This window comes from Hesperophylax consimilis, chromosome 1, assembly GCF_061612785.1.
Source record: "Hesperophylax consimilis isolate HC1 chromosome 1, BYU_Hcon_1.0, whole genome shotgun sequence".
Classification (NCBI taxonomy): Eukaryota; Metazoa; Arthropoda; class Insecta; order Trichoptera; family Limnephilidae; genus Hesperophylax; species Hesperophylax consimilis.
In genome coordinates this window covers 13,644,004-13,665,409 of record NC_142836.1, presented here as the reverse complement: position 1 = coordinate 13,665,409, position 21,406 = coordinate 13,644,004, and the positions used below count along the sequence as shown (strand labels likewise).

Genomic DNA, 21,406 nt, shown 5'->3' with positions numbered 1-21,406 from the left:
AAATAATTCCTGATTTATAATTCCAAACATGATGCAGAGCTTTCAAAGTTGGCGCGTGATATCCTTCCTCAAGCTAAAAGCTCTACGCCAAGTTCAAAGTGAAGCTTAATATAGAAACTAAAATTATGTAATATTATGTGCATAATTTATGTAGGTAATAAAATGAGCTTTCGTGTTTTATGAAGGGAAAACAGAGAAACAAGCCTCAAGGCGAGGCCTTCACAATCACTAGAAAATTTTACTTAACAATGACGTATTTTGTGATATAACCGCAAACACTGTCTCAGGTAAGCTTGTATTGTTTGTATTGGGAACATTATACACATTACTTACAATACATTTTCCATTTATGAAATAAGATATTTTTATCCAAGTGGTAGAAAGCTAATACAAATTTTTGATTCGAAACACTGCATATTTATACAACATTTCTGGGAGGAGTACCTACTGTGGGGAGATGGAAACTATCCCCCGGTAGCAATAATTCAGAAAATTCATGATAAAGACCCAGGGGCAGCTAAAGACCCGTTCCGGAAAGCAGGGGGAGGCTTCACCAACAATTGGGGGGAGAAGTTGGAGGAACTACTGGGAAAAGACTTTCCAAGTTACGAAAAGTAAAAAAGCAAGTGACACCGGTTCACCACCAGCCCGAGGTACACGAGAAGGTAAGAACTAGGACACTCCGGCTAAAATAGTTGGTCCCCGAACTCTTAGAGTTAAATGGGCGATCAATGGGTTCCATCCACTCAAAAGCACAGGAAATGGAATCTTTCCGGCACTTCTACAAAAGGGGCCTAGTTACAATCCTACTTCTTGTGACGAAGATCCCGAGGGCATGATGTGCCCTCGGATACATTCCCCTGTCATGGAGAAAAACGAGGGTAGTGTTCATGCCTAAGCCTGGGAGAATCGACTATATATCGACCAACCAAGAGCATTCCGCCCAATTAGTCTCACCTCGTTTCTGCTAAAGACAATGGAGAGGCTAATGGATAGGCCCATAAGGGACGGGGCACCGAGAGAAAAGCCCCTCCACAAGTTGCAGTTTGCCTATGGGTTGGTGTACAAACTGGAGAAAGGGGAACTGGCAGTAGAACTCTTCTTGGATATAGAGGGAGGATTCAACTGCGCAACTATTAAATCGATGAAGCAGCAGAAAGACACGGACTCGATAAAACGACCAGAAGATTGCTGAAAAACATGCTCTCAGGCTGGATACGATGACAAGGGGTGAGGCGAACAACAGAGTATTGGTGACACGAAGGTGGTGTCTATAGGGAGGGGTTTTATAACCCTTGCTGTGGAACCTAATGCTCAACAACAAAGGCCCATATTCACGGGTATAAAGGGTATGAAGATGAAATTGCGACCATAATAAGGTGTTGGGATTCAAACACAACCAGAAGCCTTATGCAGTCAACACTGGCAATAGTAAAAGAATGGCATGAAGAAACAGTGCTGTCCATTTTCAAGAAACGTGAGGACGGCGAAGCCCCCGTGTTGTCCGGACCAAACAATAGTAACGACTGAAAACAGCATGACCCTACACAATGAGACCCCACCTAGGTTCCTACCCCCACCAAACGGGATGCACCGGCCCTTCAAAACTGCATTGTCTGTTTTTCTGCACGTTATATAATACCACAGATTATAATGATTCGTATTATATTATGTAAATGGAAAGTGTTGTGGAGAAACTTTGATCGTAGAGAAAGTGGAAAATTAGGCAGAAATGGTTTTTAGAGACAGTTTTCACGTTCGTATATTGTGTGTGGTGTAGTTTTGTTGTAATTTTCAAGGCCATTTGTCAACTGTCGATAGATTGAAAGTCTTTTGGAGCATAGCCTAATGCCTAGTAGTTTTCTCATCAATCAGCCTTCACTCCGGTGGTTTGTGAAATTGGGAACTGCTTTACTTTGAGATTGCATATTAAATAGTTTGTTTCACACTACTTAACGCCGAGGAAAATTCCAACGAAACTATGTATCAATATTGATTAACAATTTAACGCCATTTAGAATACGATATGCCGTCGTATATATTATTACGCTCTTCATAAAGCTAAAAATATATACTATTTAATGTTGTACTACTCTGTTCGGATACGAGTTCACCATAATACAATATAGCAGTAATATTTTGGTATCATAATGGTATTTGAATTCGATTCCCAACAAGTAAATACATTGAAAGAGCTTTGCTTCATGTTAAGGTATTTTGTAGTGATGCGATGTACATTATGTATTCGAACAAAGCCATTATTTTAAATGCATACATATCTATTAAAACCTAGAAAGAAAGCATCGGCATAAGCAGAAAATTCAGAACTCTTCCGACAAAATTGATAATAAACGTATGAAAAACCGTTAAATTGTTCCAAAGAAGTTTTTGAAATTTAAAATATTATCGACATAGGTATCATGTAATTATAACATTACAGAATTTTTTTGCAATTAATGACATTTCTCATAATCAAGGATTTGTTTTGTAATTTATAGAAATTTCTCGTTCTGATAATAAAAAATTATTTTTTAAAACTATTAAAATTCTATTGAAATTTCGGCTGTGTAAAGTTGGCTATGCTTATATACTGGTTAGTGCCTGAGTTGATAAATATTCTGGTTAGTCAAGTAATCTATCATTATATATTGCATAAGCTACATTTTCCGGATAAAATGATGGTGGTAGGAGTTTTTCAAATATTGTCAGGTTATTCGCAACCCGGTAATGTTTGTCTTTTTTTACAAACAGGTATTTACAAATCTGCCAAAATCTTCTTCCCTTTCTTTTCTTATCTACATCCACTAATTGGGATGTCACAATTTCAGTGCCTCTGGCCAGTTGCAACTCGTGTGCCGTATTACACAAATAAATTAATAAAATTAAATAAACCTTTTAAGAGATTACTATTTAACCCAGCAAGGAAGATTTTCAACACGAATGAACATTTGTGAGTTAATAAAAATAATTTGGATGCATTTGAATGTCCGGATCTCGACCAACTGCTCGGACCGGGCGTTCGCTGAATATGGGTATGGGATAATATTATCCTTTCGTCTATTTCAGTTCGCATTCGGGATTCTCATCAGGTTTTTCTTTATTTGATTAAATACATGTATTATGTAAAAACAACAGAAATAGAATCTCACCATTGTTTAAGCTCCCATATGTTCCCGAATGAGTTATTATTGCGTTCGCCCGATTTGTTAGTCGTAGATGTTTTGGAAAATTATATATTTGTGTTCTACACAGAAGCCAATTTAATTCAATTTTTCCAATTTAAAATTAGTAAAATTAATCTTTAGACGTTTAACTGTAATGAAACTTTTTATCATGAACTGTCGAAAATTAGATAAAAACGATTTGCCATCGCTCGAAAAAATTCTTGAAAAATACATTCACCTGAAATTGATTAAATATTTAGAAGATTTTTTCTATTATTGCTACAAATCAATACGGCTTCCAGAAAAAAAAGGGCACTGAAATGCTAATTCAGAGTTTTGCCAGCCTAATAAATAATGAAACAAATAGTAAAAATCATGTATTAGTCTTATTTATAGATTATTCCAAGGCATTTGACACTATTAATCATAAAAAAAATTGAAAATATTAGAAATCATAGGAATAAGAGGGAAACTTCTAAAACTCTTTGAAAATTACTAAAACAACCGATGCATGAAAATAAAACTTTTGAACACCTTAAGGGGGGGCTAGGGTTTTAAAATTATTTTTTTTGCATTTTTTTAATTTTTTTAAAAATAAATGCTTAATATGTTAAGAATATTGTGTTCAAATTTCAAGTTGATTGGAGCAAAATTGACGAAGTTACGAGTATTTTTATACCTGTCGGATTTTAACCCCTACCCGACCATACGTATAAGCCGAGCAGAGCAGGAAGCTGAGAGACAAACTAAAGAAGGCAGGATTCGTCGTAGACAGGAGCAAAAAGGTGCTTTAGACATCATGGATGATAGCAACATCCTTTATGAACCTGGCATTGATGATTCAGTGTGAGGTAAGCCGATAAAATTTGCTTATAAACGTTTAATACCAGATTTTTTAGTGTTCAAAACTTTAAAGCGTTTTTCCCACAACTCACGTTTTCAAAGTCGGTGCCCGTCATAACTTCAAAACTACTGCACCGATCCTTTTGAAATTTTGAAAACTATTTTTGTACATAATTTACGAGGTAACGCTGGAGAGTTTTTTTCAAATTTGTTAATAATTATTATTTTACAATAACAAATTAGCCGATTTTTTTCACTAAAAATAGCGTTTTTCCTTTCAAAGTGTTCCAAAAAAGTGAAAAATTAAAATTTCGAAAAACCCTCCCAGCGTTACCTGGGAAAAACTATTATCTAACGAATGAACTTTAATTTTTTGATTTCAGATGACCCAGCACCGAGTTATGAGGGGCACCGCCATTCTACTTTTTTTTGAGACGCGTCCGAATAATTGCTGCCATTGCCGTATTTTTTAATATTTCTCCGTGAAAATTTTATACAAAATTCTTAAAATGTCATACTTTACTGTACTATTAGATTTAATAAAGAGATTTTAACTGTGTTGTCACAAAAATTCACAAAAAATGCCTTTTTTCGTACGAATTAACCCTAGCCCCCCCTTAAGTAAACAAAGGAAAATATTAGCAGCCGTTCTACAAGGTTCCATATTAGGCCCAATTTTATATATTAGTTATGTATCTTTTACTAAGTACATTTTTAAACATGTAAAACACTTTGTATATGCGGACGATACTGCATTGGTGATTTCTCGCAGTGATTTGCAATTATGTATTGAACTATTGCAAAAAGATTACATTGAACTTTTGAAACCTCACGACTCTGGTTTAATTATAAATGCCAAAAAAACTGAATTGATACATATTAGATCACCCAATGCTAAGGCAAATATTATTACACCTGAAATAAAGACACACACTTCAAATTGCTTACATGTTGGTATTCCTGCAAAATGTACCTACATGTGAAAATATTGAACTGGTCACAGAGTGTGTATATTTAGGTATTATTATTGATTGTTTTTTCAAATGGGACTCACAAACTGTGAACGTCTGAGATCTATTGTTAATAGATTATATTAATTAAAATTCTATGTTCCAATACGTACACTTAGAATAATTTATTTATCACTAGCTGAATCTATTATAAGGTATGGAATCACAGCTTTGGGACTTTCATGTAAAACAAATATAAACCATGTTCAATCAGTTCAAAATTCACTACTTAGTTAAATTATTAGCTCATAAAAGTTTATACGAACAAAGGCATAATGTTCCATACCTTTATCAGAATCTTAAAATTTTCTCAGTAAGATCAATTCTGTGGTATAAAATTATATTTCAGCATATGAATAGCCCTATATACATAAAAAGACTGGATCACACTTAAAATACTCGTTTTACGTTAAATGAAGGACTAATTGTACCTAAGCATTTAAACAAATATGGACAAAGAACACTGGACTACATGATACATAGTTGCTTAAATATGTTACCTGCTGAAATAAAAAAAATGTACAAATGTAAAAACAAATATTATGTTGAAAAATTGGCTCGCTGAAAGAAATAGTTTGTATTAGATTCTAATACAAACTATTGGTAGATACTATCACTGTTGTGTATATGTTTTTATATTTTTAAAACAAATTGTTATTTTTTATTGTTATCACTGTTGTCATTAAGTAAAATAAGTTTTATATTTTTTTAATATTTTTTATGTGAAAAGTTGCCATCGACAAACTACTGAAAAGTAGTTTATTGGAACTTTTCTGTTTTTTTTCTGTATTTTATTTTATTATTTACTGTAATATATATTTTTGTCTTGTTTTCTTTAAATAAAAAAAAAATGAGCCGTCATAATTTCAATAGTCAATTTAATAATGTATCGAATTGCATGTAGCCATTTATAAATGATATACTTAGTCGATACATGTAGCAAATTTATTTGTCAGGACGGTGTACAATTTCGCCTGCGGCGCTCCCAACAATGACCAAAAATAGCAAAATCGTCAGTCATTAAATTTAGGTGGGTTGCAGATGATTATTGCTCTAAAAAGTTGTTCGTGGCACAAAGTTTGAAAACCCCTGATTAGAGCATAAATCTCAATTATATGTCATAGCATGGAGTAACGTAAAATTTATAATTACAATTAATCTTTCATGTATGTAAACATTGTTCATACTATGCATTCATGTGTGATGTATGTTTTGATGTGAGAATTAACATAAATTTACTAGATAATTATTATAATATTTAGTACCCACGTGCATGATACGTAGTGTATGCATTACACTGGTAATAACTACTTGATAGAACAAGAAAATATCAAAGCAATTGAAGTAAAGCATTAAATATAATATAGGTACACAAACACCTGCGTACAGGGCTGGCCCTGAGCCAAACGGCGCTTGACGCAAGTAAAATTCTGACGCCCCTTGTCAAAACTAATAGACGCCTAGTGATCACTGTTATCAATAATATCCTGATGATTTGTATTTTTATGAGCGCTGTTTCTGTGAAAAAAAGTCTCAAGGGCGATGTGTTAGGACTGTTAGGTATTATCAGCGCCTTGATAATTCGGTGCTCGGAGCGGACTGCTCCAATTGCGCCCCATAGGGCCGGCCCTGCCTACGAAGATAATAATTATCTATTCAAATTCAATGTAATAACTCTTTTCAATAACATTTTGAAGGTTAAACCCATCAATGTAATATTAATCATTGAAGAAGAAGATAATACTCTAACATATAAACGAAATAAGAAACAGAACAAGACACAGAAAATAAAAAAGGTAACTCTCTCAACTCTCGACTGGGAATCGAACCCAGGATCTCTGTCTTACCGGGACAACGCCTGGATCCCATAATGATCCTGGATTCGTTCCCAGTTGCAACCGTTACCTTTTTATTTTCCGCGTCTTGTTCTGTTTCACGTGTTACTATTCACCTTTGCACGAGTAATAGAATTTAGTCGGTAATAGTTTTATTATTCACCTTTGCCCAAGTTTAAGGAAATTTGTAGGTAATAGTTTTATTATTCACCTTTGCCCAAGTTTAAGGAAATTTGTAGGTAATAGTTTTATTATTCACCTTTGCCCAAGTTTAAGGAAGTTTGTAGGTAATAGTTTTATTATTCACCTTTGCCCAAGTTTAAGGAAGTTTGTAGGTAATAGTTTTATTATTCACCTTTGCCCAAGTTTAAGGAAGTTTGTAGGTAATAGTTTTATTATTCACCTTTGCCCAAGTTTAAGGAAGTTTGTAGGTAATAGTTTTATTATTCACCTTTGCCCAAGTTTAAGGAAGTTTGTAGGTAATAGTTTTATTATTCACCTTTGCCCAAGTTTAAGGACGTTTGTAGGTAATAGTTTGATTATTCACCTTTGCCCAAGTTTTAGGACGTTTGTAGGTAATAGTTTGATTATTCACCTTTGACCAAGTTTAAGGAAGTTTGTAGGTAATAGTTTGATTATTCACCTTTGCCCAAGTTTAAGGACGTTTGTAGGTAATAGTTTGATTATTCACCTTTGACCAAGTTTAAGGACGTTTGTCGGTAATAGTTTTATTATTCAACTTTGCCCAAGTTTAAGGACGTTTGTAGGTAATAGTTTGATTATTCACCTTTGACCAAGTTTAAGGACGTTTGTAGGTAATAATTTTATTATTCACCTTTGCCCGAGTTTCAACTTTTTGTGATAAAAAGTGGAACAAACAACGCGCCTATGGTTTAATTTTTAAATGCATGTATTTGAATTTCGGTTTTGTTTTCTTGATTGAATACATAAATTAATGAATGAAGGAATGAAATGGTATCTAAGAAGTGGAAATTAACTCTCTCCGATATTACATCGAATTACATCCGATCTAGTAGAAACTCGGTAGATTCGTTCTCGATAACAATGCATTATTTTAACGTTCGGAGATTTCTCTGAAATTTGATGACATTATAAAAATTTGTAGCAGTTAATATACCAAATAAATCTCGGTGCCATCCAATTAGGATTTAGCTTAAGTGACAGCGGTGTTCATTAATTTTAGTCAGTCCTTGGGGAGGAAGGTTCAATCCTCAGTCGAACATAAAAATATCTCTAAATAAATCAATTACTAAAAATAGATTAAATAAATTATAGTAAAGAAAAAATGATTTTTACGGGTTGATTCAGCATAATATTTTTTGCTAATAAAACATATTTTCTTTAAACGCAGAGTTTTTGGTGCTTGAGCAAGAGCCGGCCCTACGCGGGCACGGTTGGAGCAGTCAACTCTGGGCGCCGAATTGTCAAGGCACCAAGATGCTGATAATACCTTTCACCTAACAGTCCTAACATATTGCCCTTGAGATTATTTTTCATAAAAACGTCGTTACACAAACATACAAATCATCCCTATACTATTGATTACAGCGATCACCTACCTAGGCGCCTACTAGTTTTGACGAGGGGCGCCAAGGTTTCACTCGCGCCAGGAGTTTTTGCTGCTTCAGCATACATATGTTCAGCTAGTAGCACTTATATTTTGCCCGCCGGTCTTAAAAGTATGGAATTTTAATAGTTCTGCGTATAGACTTTTAAACATGTTACTGGGAGTCAATTATGCATTAAAAATAAGGCAGTAAATTATGCATTAAAGCTAAAATGGTATATTTTCATCTTGGCAACAGCATTTGAATCTACCGCCCACAGATTATACATTAATTCCCGCTGTGGAAGTGTTATATGAGACGAAGGTCTGCTCGGGAAGCAGAATAATGCCTGTGCGAAGAAAAACTCGGCATAATGAGACTAACACTCTCAAAGGAGTTATACGACTGAACCAGCCATAATTGAGGAACGTTTTCAGAAATACAAATTTCTACAATTTTTTTTTTCGTGTGAGTTTTAAGTGAGTAATCAGTCGTGGTCGACATTTTATGATAATCTTTAAATTCAATTAATTATTAGACACGATGAAGAATATGAGAACTCAATTCATTGGTGAAAATAATAATAATAATACCTGGATGACTTTTATAGCGCCGTTTTTGTGCAAAAACACCTCAAGGGCTATCTATATTTAATTCATTTGTGAAAAGCCATCCAAATTTAATTCATTTGTGAAGAGCCATTTATTTTTAAAAAGAAGTCGAAAATTGCGAATTATCTACACATTTGGAAAAAATAGTTTGAACAAAGCGAAATACCAACACATTTGTTTCACAATGAAATTATCATTTTCAATAATTAATAATAATGCTCGTTTAATTTTCAAAGTACCTACATACTTCCACCAAAAAAAAACTTTACATTAAAAAAATATATAATACCAACTGTTATATGTAGATGCTTACAAAAAATGCAAAGTATTAGACAAAACTTTTGTTAGGGAATCAGAAACAAAGTTTTTTAATTTTTTTTTTTTTTAAATGATTGATTTATTCAGTTGTTTTTTTACATATTATCTTCAAAAAATTAGTAGTATTCAGTTTGATTGTATATAACTTATGCTTGAAATAAGATAATACTGCCTCCTTTGGTACCTACCTAGTTATATCACTTTTACATACCACTATATAAAAAATTATCATTTTCTATTACACATAAAGCAGGTAAATATATTGATTCAAGAAAATCAGAATTGACCATTTCGTAGACACCAACATAGAGAATCAGAATTTAAAAAAAACGTTAGGTGTAGATAGTTATATTTGTGTTTTTTTTTAATATAATTTTTGTGACATTTATATAAAATGCATATAATTGTGACTTCTGATTCTAATTGTGATTCGTGATTTCCTAACTTTGGGAATAAAATGAATCAACGCAAAAATATAATGCATACATTATTTTAGTAATTTACGGTACCTATCAAATTCTCACAATCAAATAATAACGAATAAAAAAAATAACAATAGCAAAAATATACGTTCTCGAGTAGAAACAAAACAATATTACGGATTTACAAAACATATTTGTGCAGCCGGCCGGGAGAAACACGTGAACTATTTATTTTGGCAATCTATCCTTAATATATACCATGAAGACACCTAGTCCACGTACACGTTCGTATATAAACACTTTGAATGAGATGAATTTAGTATTAATGTTTTAGAGATAATCATTAGCAAAATGAGGCTTCAACTCGTTAAAATACGTAAATGAATTCACCAGTTCGCAAATTTCGTACACGAGACGTGATTTTTTTTAAATAGATAATTATAAATGGCTTTTACTAAGTGAAGAACGTATTGCAGTAAAAAAAAACATTACTTTGTATTGAGAAGAGAGATGAATTGAATTCAATTTATTGCATTGTTGTAGAACATATGCCAGATGTCAGAGTGTGCAGCATCCCTATCTACTCCGTACTCCCATTCCCACCATGCCATGCCCACCCCTCCCTCCCACGGCCGACTAATGACACCGTGGAATCTTCCACTTGCTTCAGCCCGAAAAGGAAAATGTTAAAAAAGAAACGATCAAGTAAAACATGAACCCGTGAAGGATGGGTCAACAGTATTTTAAGACATTTACTTAGAAAGCTTGATTAAAAATAGTTCTTGTTACTAGAGACCGTAGACTCGACTCCTCTCGACAATATCATTGAGAAACTTTGCTTTGTTTGACTGTATTGTGAAGGCACCTAAGTGCAAATGCTTTTGATGTATTTTATTGTTATAAACTATTATTGCGACGGCCTCTGTGGTCAAGGGGTAAGGCTCTCGACTAGCAAACAAGAGGTCGCGAGTTTAAATCCCGGCGTGCGCAAGTCAATTTTGTATGATCAATTTGTGTTATTTAACAATTTACTCCTTCAAATATTTGAGGCACAGAGTGGAAGATACTTTCAGTATCGTCCTGGTGTAAGACCACCATTCAGAAATGAAACGTTTCTTGAAATTGCTTTGGCGGTGTTTGGTGATCACATCCGAATAGCCAGATACTTCTCCACCTTCCTCGACTCCATCTCCTTCCCATCTTCATTACCTTCAGCCTCACAACATACCCCAATTAGTGATGCAATACTTTTGTGCTGTTCCACACAATTTTTTTTATTTATTCTCTAATGTCTTTGCAGCTCTTTCATTATTTGTAGGTTTTCACGCAGGTAGAAAGATGGTAAGCAACATACCAAAGTAAGTTATAATATCAAGTTTTGAAAAAAAATTGAAGAGAATTTTTCCTCAAAGCCTTCAATTCCCAAGTTTCTCGGAACTATATTTACTGACGAAAAAGTGTAATGAAAGATTTTTAAAAGAACCCGTAATAACCTATGCGACGGTGTAAAGTTATATGAAATAAATGATCCGTAATATGAAGGTAGTTGGGAGGTGCCTTTATTACAACTTTAGTTTACATACGATTTTTATTTATTAACTCTACACAAGAAGCCTTATGAGATATTTGGGGAAACTAGAAGGGAGGTTCTTTGTAATAAAAGTACTACGTGAACGGGCATAAGAAATATAATGCATTGCCTCTTGTTCTAATGATGAAAATGTCCGCCGTTTATAAATGTTGGGCGTGTATTTGGTGTTGTGAACCTGTACAGAAGGGAGCAATTAGGCTAATTCTTCGGAGTATCATTCATTGAAATACCGGTAAAATAAATACAATTCTCCCACTTATGTCTATGATGGTGATTAGTCAATAAAGCATGCATTCACCTATCAATTTATACGAATTGATAATCTATAGTTTTGTAGATAACGGATATATTATCGCACCTAAATTTCTGTAAGTAAACAAATACAAAAAGGAAAAAAAAACAATGTTACGAAAACACATTAATCATTCAAGGGGTCTTGCGGTGGTTTATGAATAAATTGCGGTGGTTGATGATTTATATTGTAAAGTTGACCTAAAGCCAATATTTTTTTATTGTTTAGGAAATCAACCACCGCCTGCTAAGGGCCAGCATTTTACCGAACTGACAAGTGACAACTGGTCACTTTAATCTAGAAAAGACATCAAGAAGATGACGCCAGGGAATGTCGCTTTTTATCAGAAGCATGGGAGAGGTTTTTTTAAACGCGATAAAACATCGATTTACTATGGCAATTGCTCGAAAGGGTGAAAAAGTGTCGCTATCTGATAACTGGAAGTATAGTTGGTGGGTAAAGCTTCCTCACACACAAGATATTAATGAAAAAATCTTCCGAGTCAGCAATCATTTGGTGCGATTTCCAACTAATTAATGTTTTTACAGTTTAATAATTTTTTTCATATATATCTGGCTGGTGTTGTGGGCGATCATTTCAAATAAAGGAGAGAGGTAAAGTGAATTTATATATTAATCTTGTTTATTGTAGTCGAATTCAGAATTCACTTGAGAAGATATGAAATGTAAAATGGAGGGGAGTCAATTTTAGATAAGGCTTGATAAATGGGATGATATTTGTTTACAGCTTTATAACAATAAATTATTTCGCAAAGTTTCAATAAAAGTGAACAACGATTATACTATACGATGATTTTTATTCTAACGCCCTTCATAAACTTGTTTCAGACTTTATTTTATTAATTTATTGATCTGAATTGTTAATGATATAAATACAGTGGTATAAAGACAGACAAACCAGGTCTATTCGATCCAGAATTTAATTGTAACATTACCATAAGGAAATTATGATAGTAGATATAAGTGAATACCGCACTAGAGTCCCAACTGCTCCTAACCGCCTAGAGCCAGTAAGACTACGTCATCCTCAATCGGGGTATGTTGTGAGGCAGTATGTATTAGGGAGGAAAGGAGATGGGGAAGAGGAAGTTGGGGAAGTTCCTGGCTATTTCGGTCTAGTCACTAAACACGGCTAAAAACATTTCAAGCAATGTTAAAATTCTGAATGATGATCTACACCAGAGTGATACCGAGAGTAACTTTCACTCTGAAATGTGCTGCAAATAAATAACTTATACTGAAGTGAAACTTCTTTACGCGCGGCATGCATTTTCAAGGACCGGAGTAAAACCGACTCATGACCGTCACGAAAAACAGTGATCATTTGGTGGTGGGGGTACGGGACCCCCACCACCGCTCACCGTTCACTGTCGCTCTCTCACCGTAGTCGCTTACTGAGGTGAGGGAGCCACTGACGAACATTCTCTCTCTCTTCTCTCTTTTCCTCTCTCTCTAGCCAACGACGCCACGCCAGGCATCAGCTGCTTGCTTCGTGTACTGCGCGGTGAGTGTAATACGAGTGAAATACGTAATTGATTGTGGTTTATTCGATTTGGAACAGAGTTTTAGTGTCAAAAATGAGTAGTGACGAGATAGAAGTGAGAAAAACATTCGTGGCACAAGAATAATGAAATGAAAAGAGAGAGAGAATAATACTAAAAGTTTCACTTCCGTCGTGCGTAGGCTTGCCACACACTGCATTTTTTTAATTTTTAAATGACAAATTGTAATAACACACATCAATCAGATAAAATTTACTTGCGCCCGCCGGGATTCGAACCCGCAATCTCCGGATTGCTCAAGAGCCTTACCCCTCGACCACGGAGGCCGTGACCTAGATTGCATGGAGTTGGTAATACTTTCGCAGAAATAGTACACGTGTTCAATTGCACGGAATGTAATTACTAGAAGGCTATAATAATAGCATACCTCTTCAATATATACACTAATGTAAATATGTCATTCTACTTTATCACTCAAATTTACTTCTTATAATAATATATAATACATGTTATCTTCATTTTTTACTTTAAAAATTACTGAATTTCCCCCGAGTCATTCAAAATTAGTCACACGTTAAAATACAGAAATTATCAAAAATACTAATTTTGGTTATAAATCCGTTTGTATGTCGGTAACTCCGGTTCAATGAACTCTTTTAAATTTTTTTATTGAATAATTTAAAAAAGAGTTCTAAATTATTTATTTTTGTATTATGGACCCCACTAGGTATTATATCTGTTTTTAGGTCAATATTAAAACTTTATTAGAGATTTACTTTGAATTTGAGTCATTTTCAAAATTGGAACTGACCGTTTAGACACCCGATAAAGTTGGAACCTACCTATAATACGACAGTTATTTAATTATAATATCTTCATTTGGAATGCTTTTTTTAAATTTTTACTCATTGTGAATTTTAGTTTAGAATCCTCCAGTAGAGATGTGAAAGCTTCTTTCCCCTAATTGGTCTATGCCACTCGTTTTAGAGTCGTCTTCCTCTCTGTGAGAAATTTTCCGAAGAACTCTTTCAGGAGCACCCTCGGAAATTCACTATTTGGCAGTACTCTCCTATTTCTCACCTTCTATTCGATTAATTGTTTTCGCCCAGCAATTTCTAAGGGTGATTCTGTATTGCAATTTTAAATTTTGTCTCTCAGACAAAGCCTTATTATCATATTTTCCAGCTTCATAAATACTACGATCAAAATATTCCCTGATTTTTCACGAGTCTTCTAGTAAAATAATTACTTTTAAAAACATAGAAATAATTAAAATTGATACTCGCTTTTATAAAATATACGGAAGCAGACGAGGTTTCTTTTATTTCAACACCCACATCTTGCAAAGCGAGGATAATAAGTTTAAGTCTCAGAAATACGTAATTAAAAGCATTAAGTTATGTATAAGTAAATTCCTAAGGTAGTATCTCACAGTAAAGAAACGCGTAGAATAAATGAACATTAGCAAAAACCAACCAAGAGCGATGGCCACATCGCACAGTGGCTTAAATTTGAGCGCTGGCGCGACATTGACCCCAGATCGGCATGTTCCCGAAATGAATTTTTTTTTTACCAATGTGTTCTCAGTTAATCATTGACATTAAAAAAACCATTGAAAATAACATTCGAAGCTTACTTACTCGGTAATTACGCACAGAACTGAGATGTTCGAGCGCGCAACTATGCTGCTGTATCTAGGCGAGTTTGAAGGCGTGCGGAATCAGGTTGTTTGTGTACTTGTTTCACAAAAAAAGTATTTTTAAAAATTACTTGACATATTCTTTAAGATACGTGCTTTATTTAGATAACTGAAAAAAATATTTTTTTCATAAATTATAACTGTTGCTTAGGTTCAAAGTTTACCTTTTTTTCCAATTTTTTTTACCAAAGTTTTGCCTTTAATGGAGTAGGAATAAAAATCTTCACAAGTCTTCACGCTAATTTTAATAGGATATTATTGCTGTGTCTTTTTTGTACACGGACAAAAAAAATCACCACCAACTTTAGCCAGCCACTCCAGTAATTGCATTTTTAAGAAATGATTGTACTTAATTTTCGTCAATTTTTTTCAGAATCCTATATTTGACTCCGATATGTCAAAGAAAGATCAACTGTATGTAATATTTAGTTCTTCGTGCCGTTAGAATAAAATTAAAGTTATTCTCAATTATTCACTGTCAATTTAAATTAATATTTGGAACTCAATTATTATGTAATTAGTCGCAGAACAGGGATACACTGATGATATTCGGGCGCGCAACTATGCTGCTGTATCTAGGCGAGTTAGAAGGCGTGCGAAATCAGGTTGTTTGTGTACTTGTTTTACAAAAAAGTATATAAAAAAAATTCTTGAGATATTCTTTAAGATACGTGCTTTATTTAAATAACTGAAAAATATATTTTTTTCATAAATTATAACTGTTGCCTTGGTTCAAAGTTTACCCTTTTTCCAATTTTTTTTACCAAAGTTTTGCCTTTAATGGAGTAGGAATAAAAATCTTCACAAGTCTTCACGCTAATTTTAATAGGATATTATTGCTGTGTTTTTTTTGTACACGGACAAAAAAAATCACCACCAACTTTAGCCAGCCACTCCAGTAATTGCATTTTTAAGAAATGATTGTACTTAATTTTCGTCAATTTTTTTCAGAATCCTATATTTGACTCCGATATGTCAAAGAAAGATCAACTGTATGTAATATTTAGTTCTTCGTGCCGTTAGAATAAAATTAAAGTTATTCTCAATTATTCACTGTCAATTTAAATTAATATTTGGAACTTAATTATTATGTAATTAGTCGCAGAACAGGGATACACTGATGATATTCGGGCGCGCAACTATGCTGCTGTATCTAGGCGAGTTAGAAGGCGTGCGAAATCAGGTTGTTTGTGTACTTGTTTTACAAAAAAGTATATAAAAAAAATTCTTGAGATATTTTTTAAGATACGTGCTTTATTTAAATAACTGAAAAATATATTTTTTTCATAAATTATAACTGTTGCCTTGGTTCAAAGTTTACCCTTTTTCCAATTTTTTTTACCAAAGTTTTGCCTTTAATGGAGTAGGAATAAAAATCTTCACAAGTCTTCACGCTAATTTTAATAGGATATTATTGCTGTGTCTTTTTTGTACACGGACAAAAAAAATCACCACCAACTTTAGCCAGCCACTCCAGTAATTGCATTTTTAAGAAATGATTGTACTTAATTTTCGTCAATTTTTTTCAGAATCCTATATTTGACTCCGATATGTCAAAGAAAGATCAACTGTATGTAATATTTAGTTCTTCGTGCCGTTAGAATAAAATTAAAGTTATTCTCAATTATTCACTGTCAATTTAAATTAATATTTGGAACTCAATTATTATGTAATTAGTCGCAGAACAGGGATACACTGATGATATTCGGGCGCGCAACTATGCTGCTGTATCTAGGCGAGTTAGAAGGCGTGCGAAATCAGGTTGTTTGTGTACTTGTTTTACAAAAAAGTATATAAAAAAAATTCTTGAGATATTCTTTAAGATACGTGCTTTATTTAAATAACTGAAAAATATATTTTTTTCATAAATTATAACTGTTGCCTTGGTTCAAAGTTTACCCTTTTTCCAATTTTTTTTCACCAAAGTTTTGCCTTTAATGGAGTAGGAATAAAAATCTTTACGAGTCTTCACGCTAATTTTAATAGGATATTATTGCTGTATTTTTTTGTACACGGACAAAAAAAATCACTACCACTTTTAGCCAGCCACTCCAGTAATTTCATTTTTTAGAAATGATTGTACTTAATTTTCGTCAATTTTTTTTCAGAATCCTATATTTGACTCCGATATGTCAAAGAAAGATCAACTGTATGTAATATTTAGTTCTTCGTACCGTTAGAATAAAATTTAAGTTATTCCCAATTATTCACTGTCAATTTAAATTAACATATGAAACTCAATTATTATGTAATTAGTCGCAGAACAGGGGTACACTGATATTCGGGCGCGCAACTATGCTGCTGTATCTAGGCGAGTTAGAAGGCGTGCGAAATCAGGTTGTTTGTGTACTTGTTTTACAAAAAAGTATTTAAAAAATTTCTTGAAATATTTTTTAAGATACGTGCTTTATTTAAATAACTGAAAAAAAATATTTTTTTCATAAATTATAACTGTTGCCTTGGTTCAAAGTTTACCTTTTTTCCAATTTTTTTTTACTAAAGTTTTGCCTTTAATGGAGTAGAAATAAAAATCTTTACGAGTCTTTACGCTAACTTTAATAGGATATTATTGCTGTATCTTTTTTTTACACGGACAAAAAAAATCACTACCAATTTTAGCCAGCCGCTCCAGTAATTGCATTTTTAAGAAATGATTGTACTTAATTTTGGTCATTTTTTTTTCAGAATCCTATATTTGACTCCGATATGTCAAAGAAAGATCAACTGTATGTAATATTTAGTTCTTCGTACCGTTAGAATAAAATTTAAGTTATTCGAAATTATTCACTGTCAATTTTAATTAACATCTGAAACTCAATTATTATGTAATTAGTCGCAGAACATGGGTACACTGATATTCGGGCGCGCAACTATGCTGCTGTATCTAGGCGAGTTTAAAGGCGTTCGAAATCGGGTTGTTTGTGAACTTATTATACAAAAAAGTACTTTTAAAATTCACTTGAGATATTCTTTAAGATACGTGCTTTATTTAAGTAACTGAAAAAAAAAATTCATAAATTATAACTGTTGCCTTGGTTCAAAGTTCAGCTTTTTTTCCATTTTTTTCCTTTAATGGAGTAGGAATAAAAATCTTCACTAGTCTTCACGCTAATTTTAATAGGATATTATTGCTGTGTCTTTTTTGTTCACGGAAAAAAAATCACCACCAACATAAGCCAGCCACTCCAGTAATTGCATTTTTAAGAAATTATTGTACTTAATTTTCATAAAATACAAACTTAGCGCCCAAGTTACACGCTACTTTTTATAAAAGCATTAAAATTATTATCAACATTTCAACTAAAAATAATTAACAAAAAATAAGTGGTATTTCTTATTAATACTTAAAAAAACATCAATGGTGCCAAATAGTCGAACGCCGAGAGCGATGTCGCGCCAAATCATCAAAATTGGCCACTGTGCATCGCGCTGAAGAGAAAAATTGTTCGGTCATTTGTTTCGGCTAACTCCCGGGAGAAAAGATTACGCCGAGGTATACCTGAAATATTCACTCAATTTGTTGCATTCTAGAGCTCGTTCAGTGGTGTAAAACAGGTAGGGAACTTTTCTTAATACATTAAATTTCTCTCTGTCTGGGTTTATGTTTATTCTGTGTTCTATTTCTCGCAATTAACGGCAAATTGGTGATTAACTTACAAAATAATTTAAAACAACAGTAGCGAGCAATGTAAGAAGGTAACTGGACTTCTCCTGAAGGGAAGGCAACAATGCGTGTGGGTTTACTGTAACAAAAGAGTAAACTATATTTCAATTGCCCTTTTGTAAACCGTGATGTTGAGTAATGAGCATTTAGAAAACATAACTTTAAGATAATGAATAACATATTTAAATATGTGAGTAGGTAGGTATTAGTTTTACCGATAGGCAACAGAAATCATTATAGCATGGCAAATAAGTTTTCCTGAAAAACGTTGAGGAAATTTAGACATTGTATTTAGTTACCGGAGCACAAAACATTATAGAAGATGAACGAACCTAGGTCTAGGCGTCATGGCGGGGCTGCAGCCTCCTCCCTTTTCTCCTTGCACGAGGAACAAGGATCCTCGATCGGCGTTGAGTAGGATGGAGACGTTTTGCAAGATCTTGTGGCACAGGGATCGGACGTCCAACTCGTTGCAGATGTCTTTCACCTACAGAATTAAAACACAATAAACAATATAATAAAAAAGTGCTTGGATTAATTTGGACCAAAATAATAAGCTTTCCCAACAAGGCCCCAAGTGGCGGAGGCGTGCTGTAAAGAGTTCGAAGACGGTACTGATGGTAGGTATATAACCGTTTATCCAGTACTAATCGTAAGTGCGCTTCACCGTTGAGTTTGTCTGAAAATCTGAAAAAAAACTGTAGGAAAAGCAGTTCGTTTAAAAGATTGTCTCATTTTAACGAATTTTTGCAATATTTGGATCAGGTGAAAATTCTGTGTTTATTAATTCGGTATTTCAACGAAATGTAAAGCAGGTACTAGCTTTATTAATCCCTTCGACACCAGTGCACCGCCGAGAGACACCCCAACATTAAAAATGTATCCTTTGTTGGATTCTAAGGGGAAATGTACAAATTTGAATTGCTTACTAAAATATTAACAGTAACTAATATTTTTCACGCTGAAGTTCATAATTCACTGAGCATAACATGGTCGTAGCAGTTGAATGAAATGAAACATTGCAGCGCATTCAATCGAACATTTGAGATGCATTAATGCACTTTTCAAAGGATTGAAAAGCTGTGCAGTATATTGCTTAGAGAATTCAAAGGTCCCTAGCGATAGTAAGTATCTAAGTGGTATTCAAACCGAATCTAAGTCCTAACAGAGCTTAGTTCACTGAATACAGAAACTGTATAACTTCGTAACAGTTGCGGCACAAATTCGATTTCCCCCGCAAGCTACCGGAATAGGAAATATTCAGAACAGATCGCTCCCGAGCTGTTGCAGCGGACAAATATAGGATGGACGGAAAACAGGAACTAACGGCTAACTTGCTTCTGTTCGGGGATTCGATATATATAGGGTGTTAAGGGACGTACTCGACTTACTTTGACCAGTGATTCCCGACATTATTTGTAGTAGAAAAATGTAAATGATAGTGTGGACACCGGTGACATTTAAAATTAGTTTTTTTTTTTTTTAACTTTTTTTTTCCTTCACACATCGTCCCTGGTCACTCAGCCTAGTAACCGAAAAACATGTGACCCGATTCTAACTGTCCAATACCTATAGATTAAAAAAAAAACAATGTCACCGAATTCTATAATTTCATTCACAATTTTTATTCCAGATAATTTCAGGAATCACTGGAGTAAGTCAAGCACGTCCCTTAACACATTGTATATTATAACTAATTGTAATGACTTGTATCTGTTTACATAGAAACTTGCAAGCAATACCCTTTCTTACCAATAACTTAGAGAGCTTCTTATATCAAAGATTTTTAATAAATCTTTTTTCGGACCCAACACTGTAAGTATTTTGTTTTTCCATTTAATCACGAAATTTTTTACTGCACTAGTACATATATAGTAGAAATTAAATAAAACGGTTCATTGTTATAATAGCACTTCAGTGTTTTGAGGGATCAAAATTATAAGTAAAAATAAAATAAAAAATAATATATGTTCGAGTTACAACAATAAACACTATTTAATAGTAAGTATATTATTATATTCTCATCTCACTTTTGACTAAAGACCACTCAAAATTATGACAATGTGTAAATATTTATTATATTATACGAATGAACTAATTAATCACTAGTAGTTCTGTGAACAGTAGGCCTCGCGTTCAAAAAAGTGAAAATTTCCTCTCAAATCACAAGACCGCTCAGTAGGTACTTAAATACCTACCTACTTAATAACTATGAACTGTTTATTTTACGTAACAGTTTTTTTTTTAAATTTCAAATAGGAATTATACAATTTTCCAAAGAAACGTCACTATCTCAATGAATATTCTCTTTTAAAACTCTCTTCAGGCCTGCCTCATAATATTGAAAAGGTCAAAAAAAAGTTTGCCATTTAGTTAAAGATTGCTTGCTAGAATAATAATATGGATAAAAAAATCGAAACTGGAAACGGACAGTTACAACAGCACTCTACTACGCCCAGCATATAAAAAATGTGTTTTCATTTTCACGTTTTCCATTTTGGAACTACGACATAATTTAAAAATATATTAACACAAATTCAAAGGGTTTCTTAAAACACTAGTTTTAATGAACACAGCGCTAAGTAAAAATAAACATTATAGTGAGTAATATGTAACAGACATAATTTAAAATTCACCAATCCCTTATAGAGGTTGAGTTTTTCCTACCCTACAGCAGAAAACTTTCCGAAACTTGCGACCGTAGAGTTAAAGAGGTGTAAGAACCCAAATACATTTTTTGGTAACTGATTTCGAGGCGTTTTTCCCCGCTGCGAACTAAGTGATTGGATAAGTTTTATAATCATATTCAATCAAACCAACATATTGTTTGGTAAAACTACTGCGACAGTTGTTGCCAAACTTGTTGA

The 21,406-nt window shown here is 33.5% G+C and overlaps 1 protein-coding gene across 8 annotated transcripts in view; it reads right to left on the bottom strand.

Annotated features, from left to right (window-relative positions):
* Positions 1-21,406, bottom strand: part of LOC149426300 (dual 3',5'-cyclic-AMP and -GMP phosphodiesterase 11-like) — a 488,751-nt gene that overhangs the window by 100,960 nt on the left and 366,385 nt on the right. For all 8 annotated transcript variants that reach the window (XM_089649566.1, XM_089649917.1, XM_089649971.1 and 5 more), the window contains one exon: positions 18,872-19,026. In XM_089649566.1, coding sequence (XP_089505692.1) covers positions 18,872-19,026 — 155 coding nt within the window. The remainder of the gene's footprint in view (positions 1-18,871; positions 19,027-21,406) is intronic.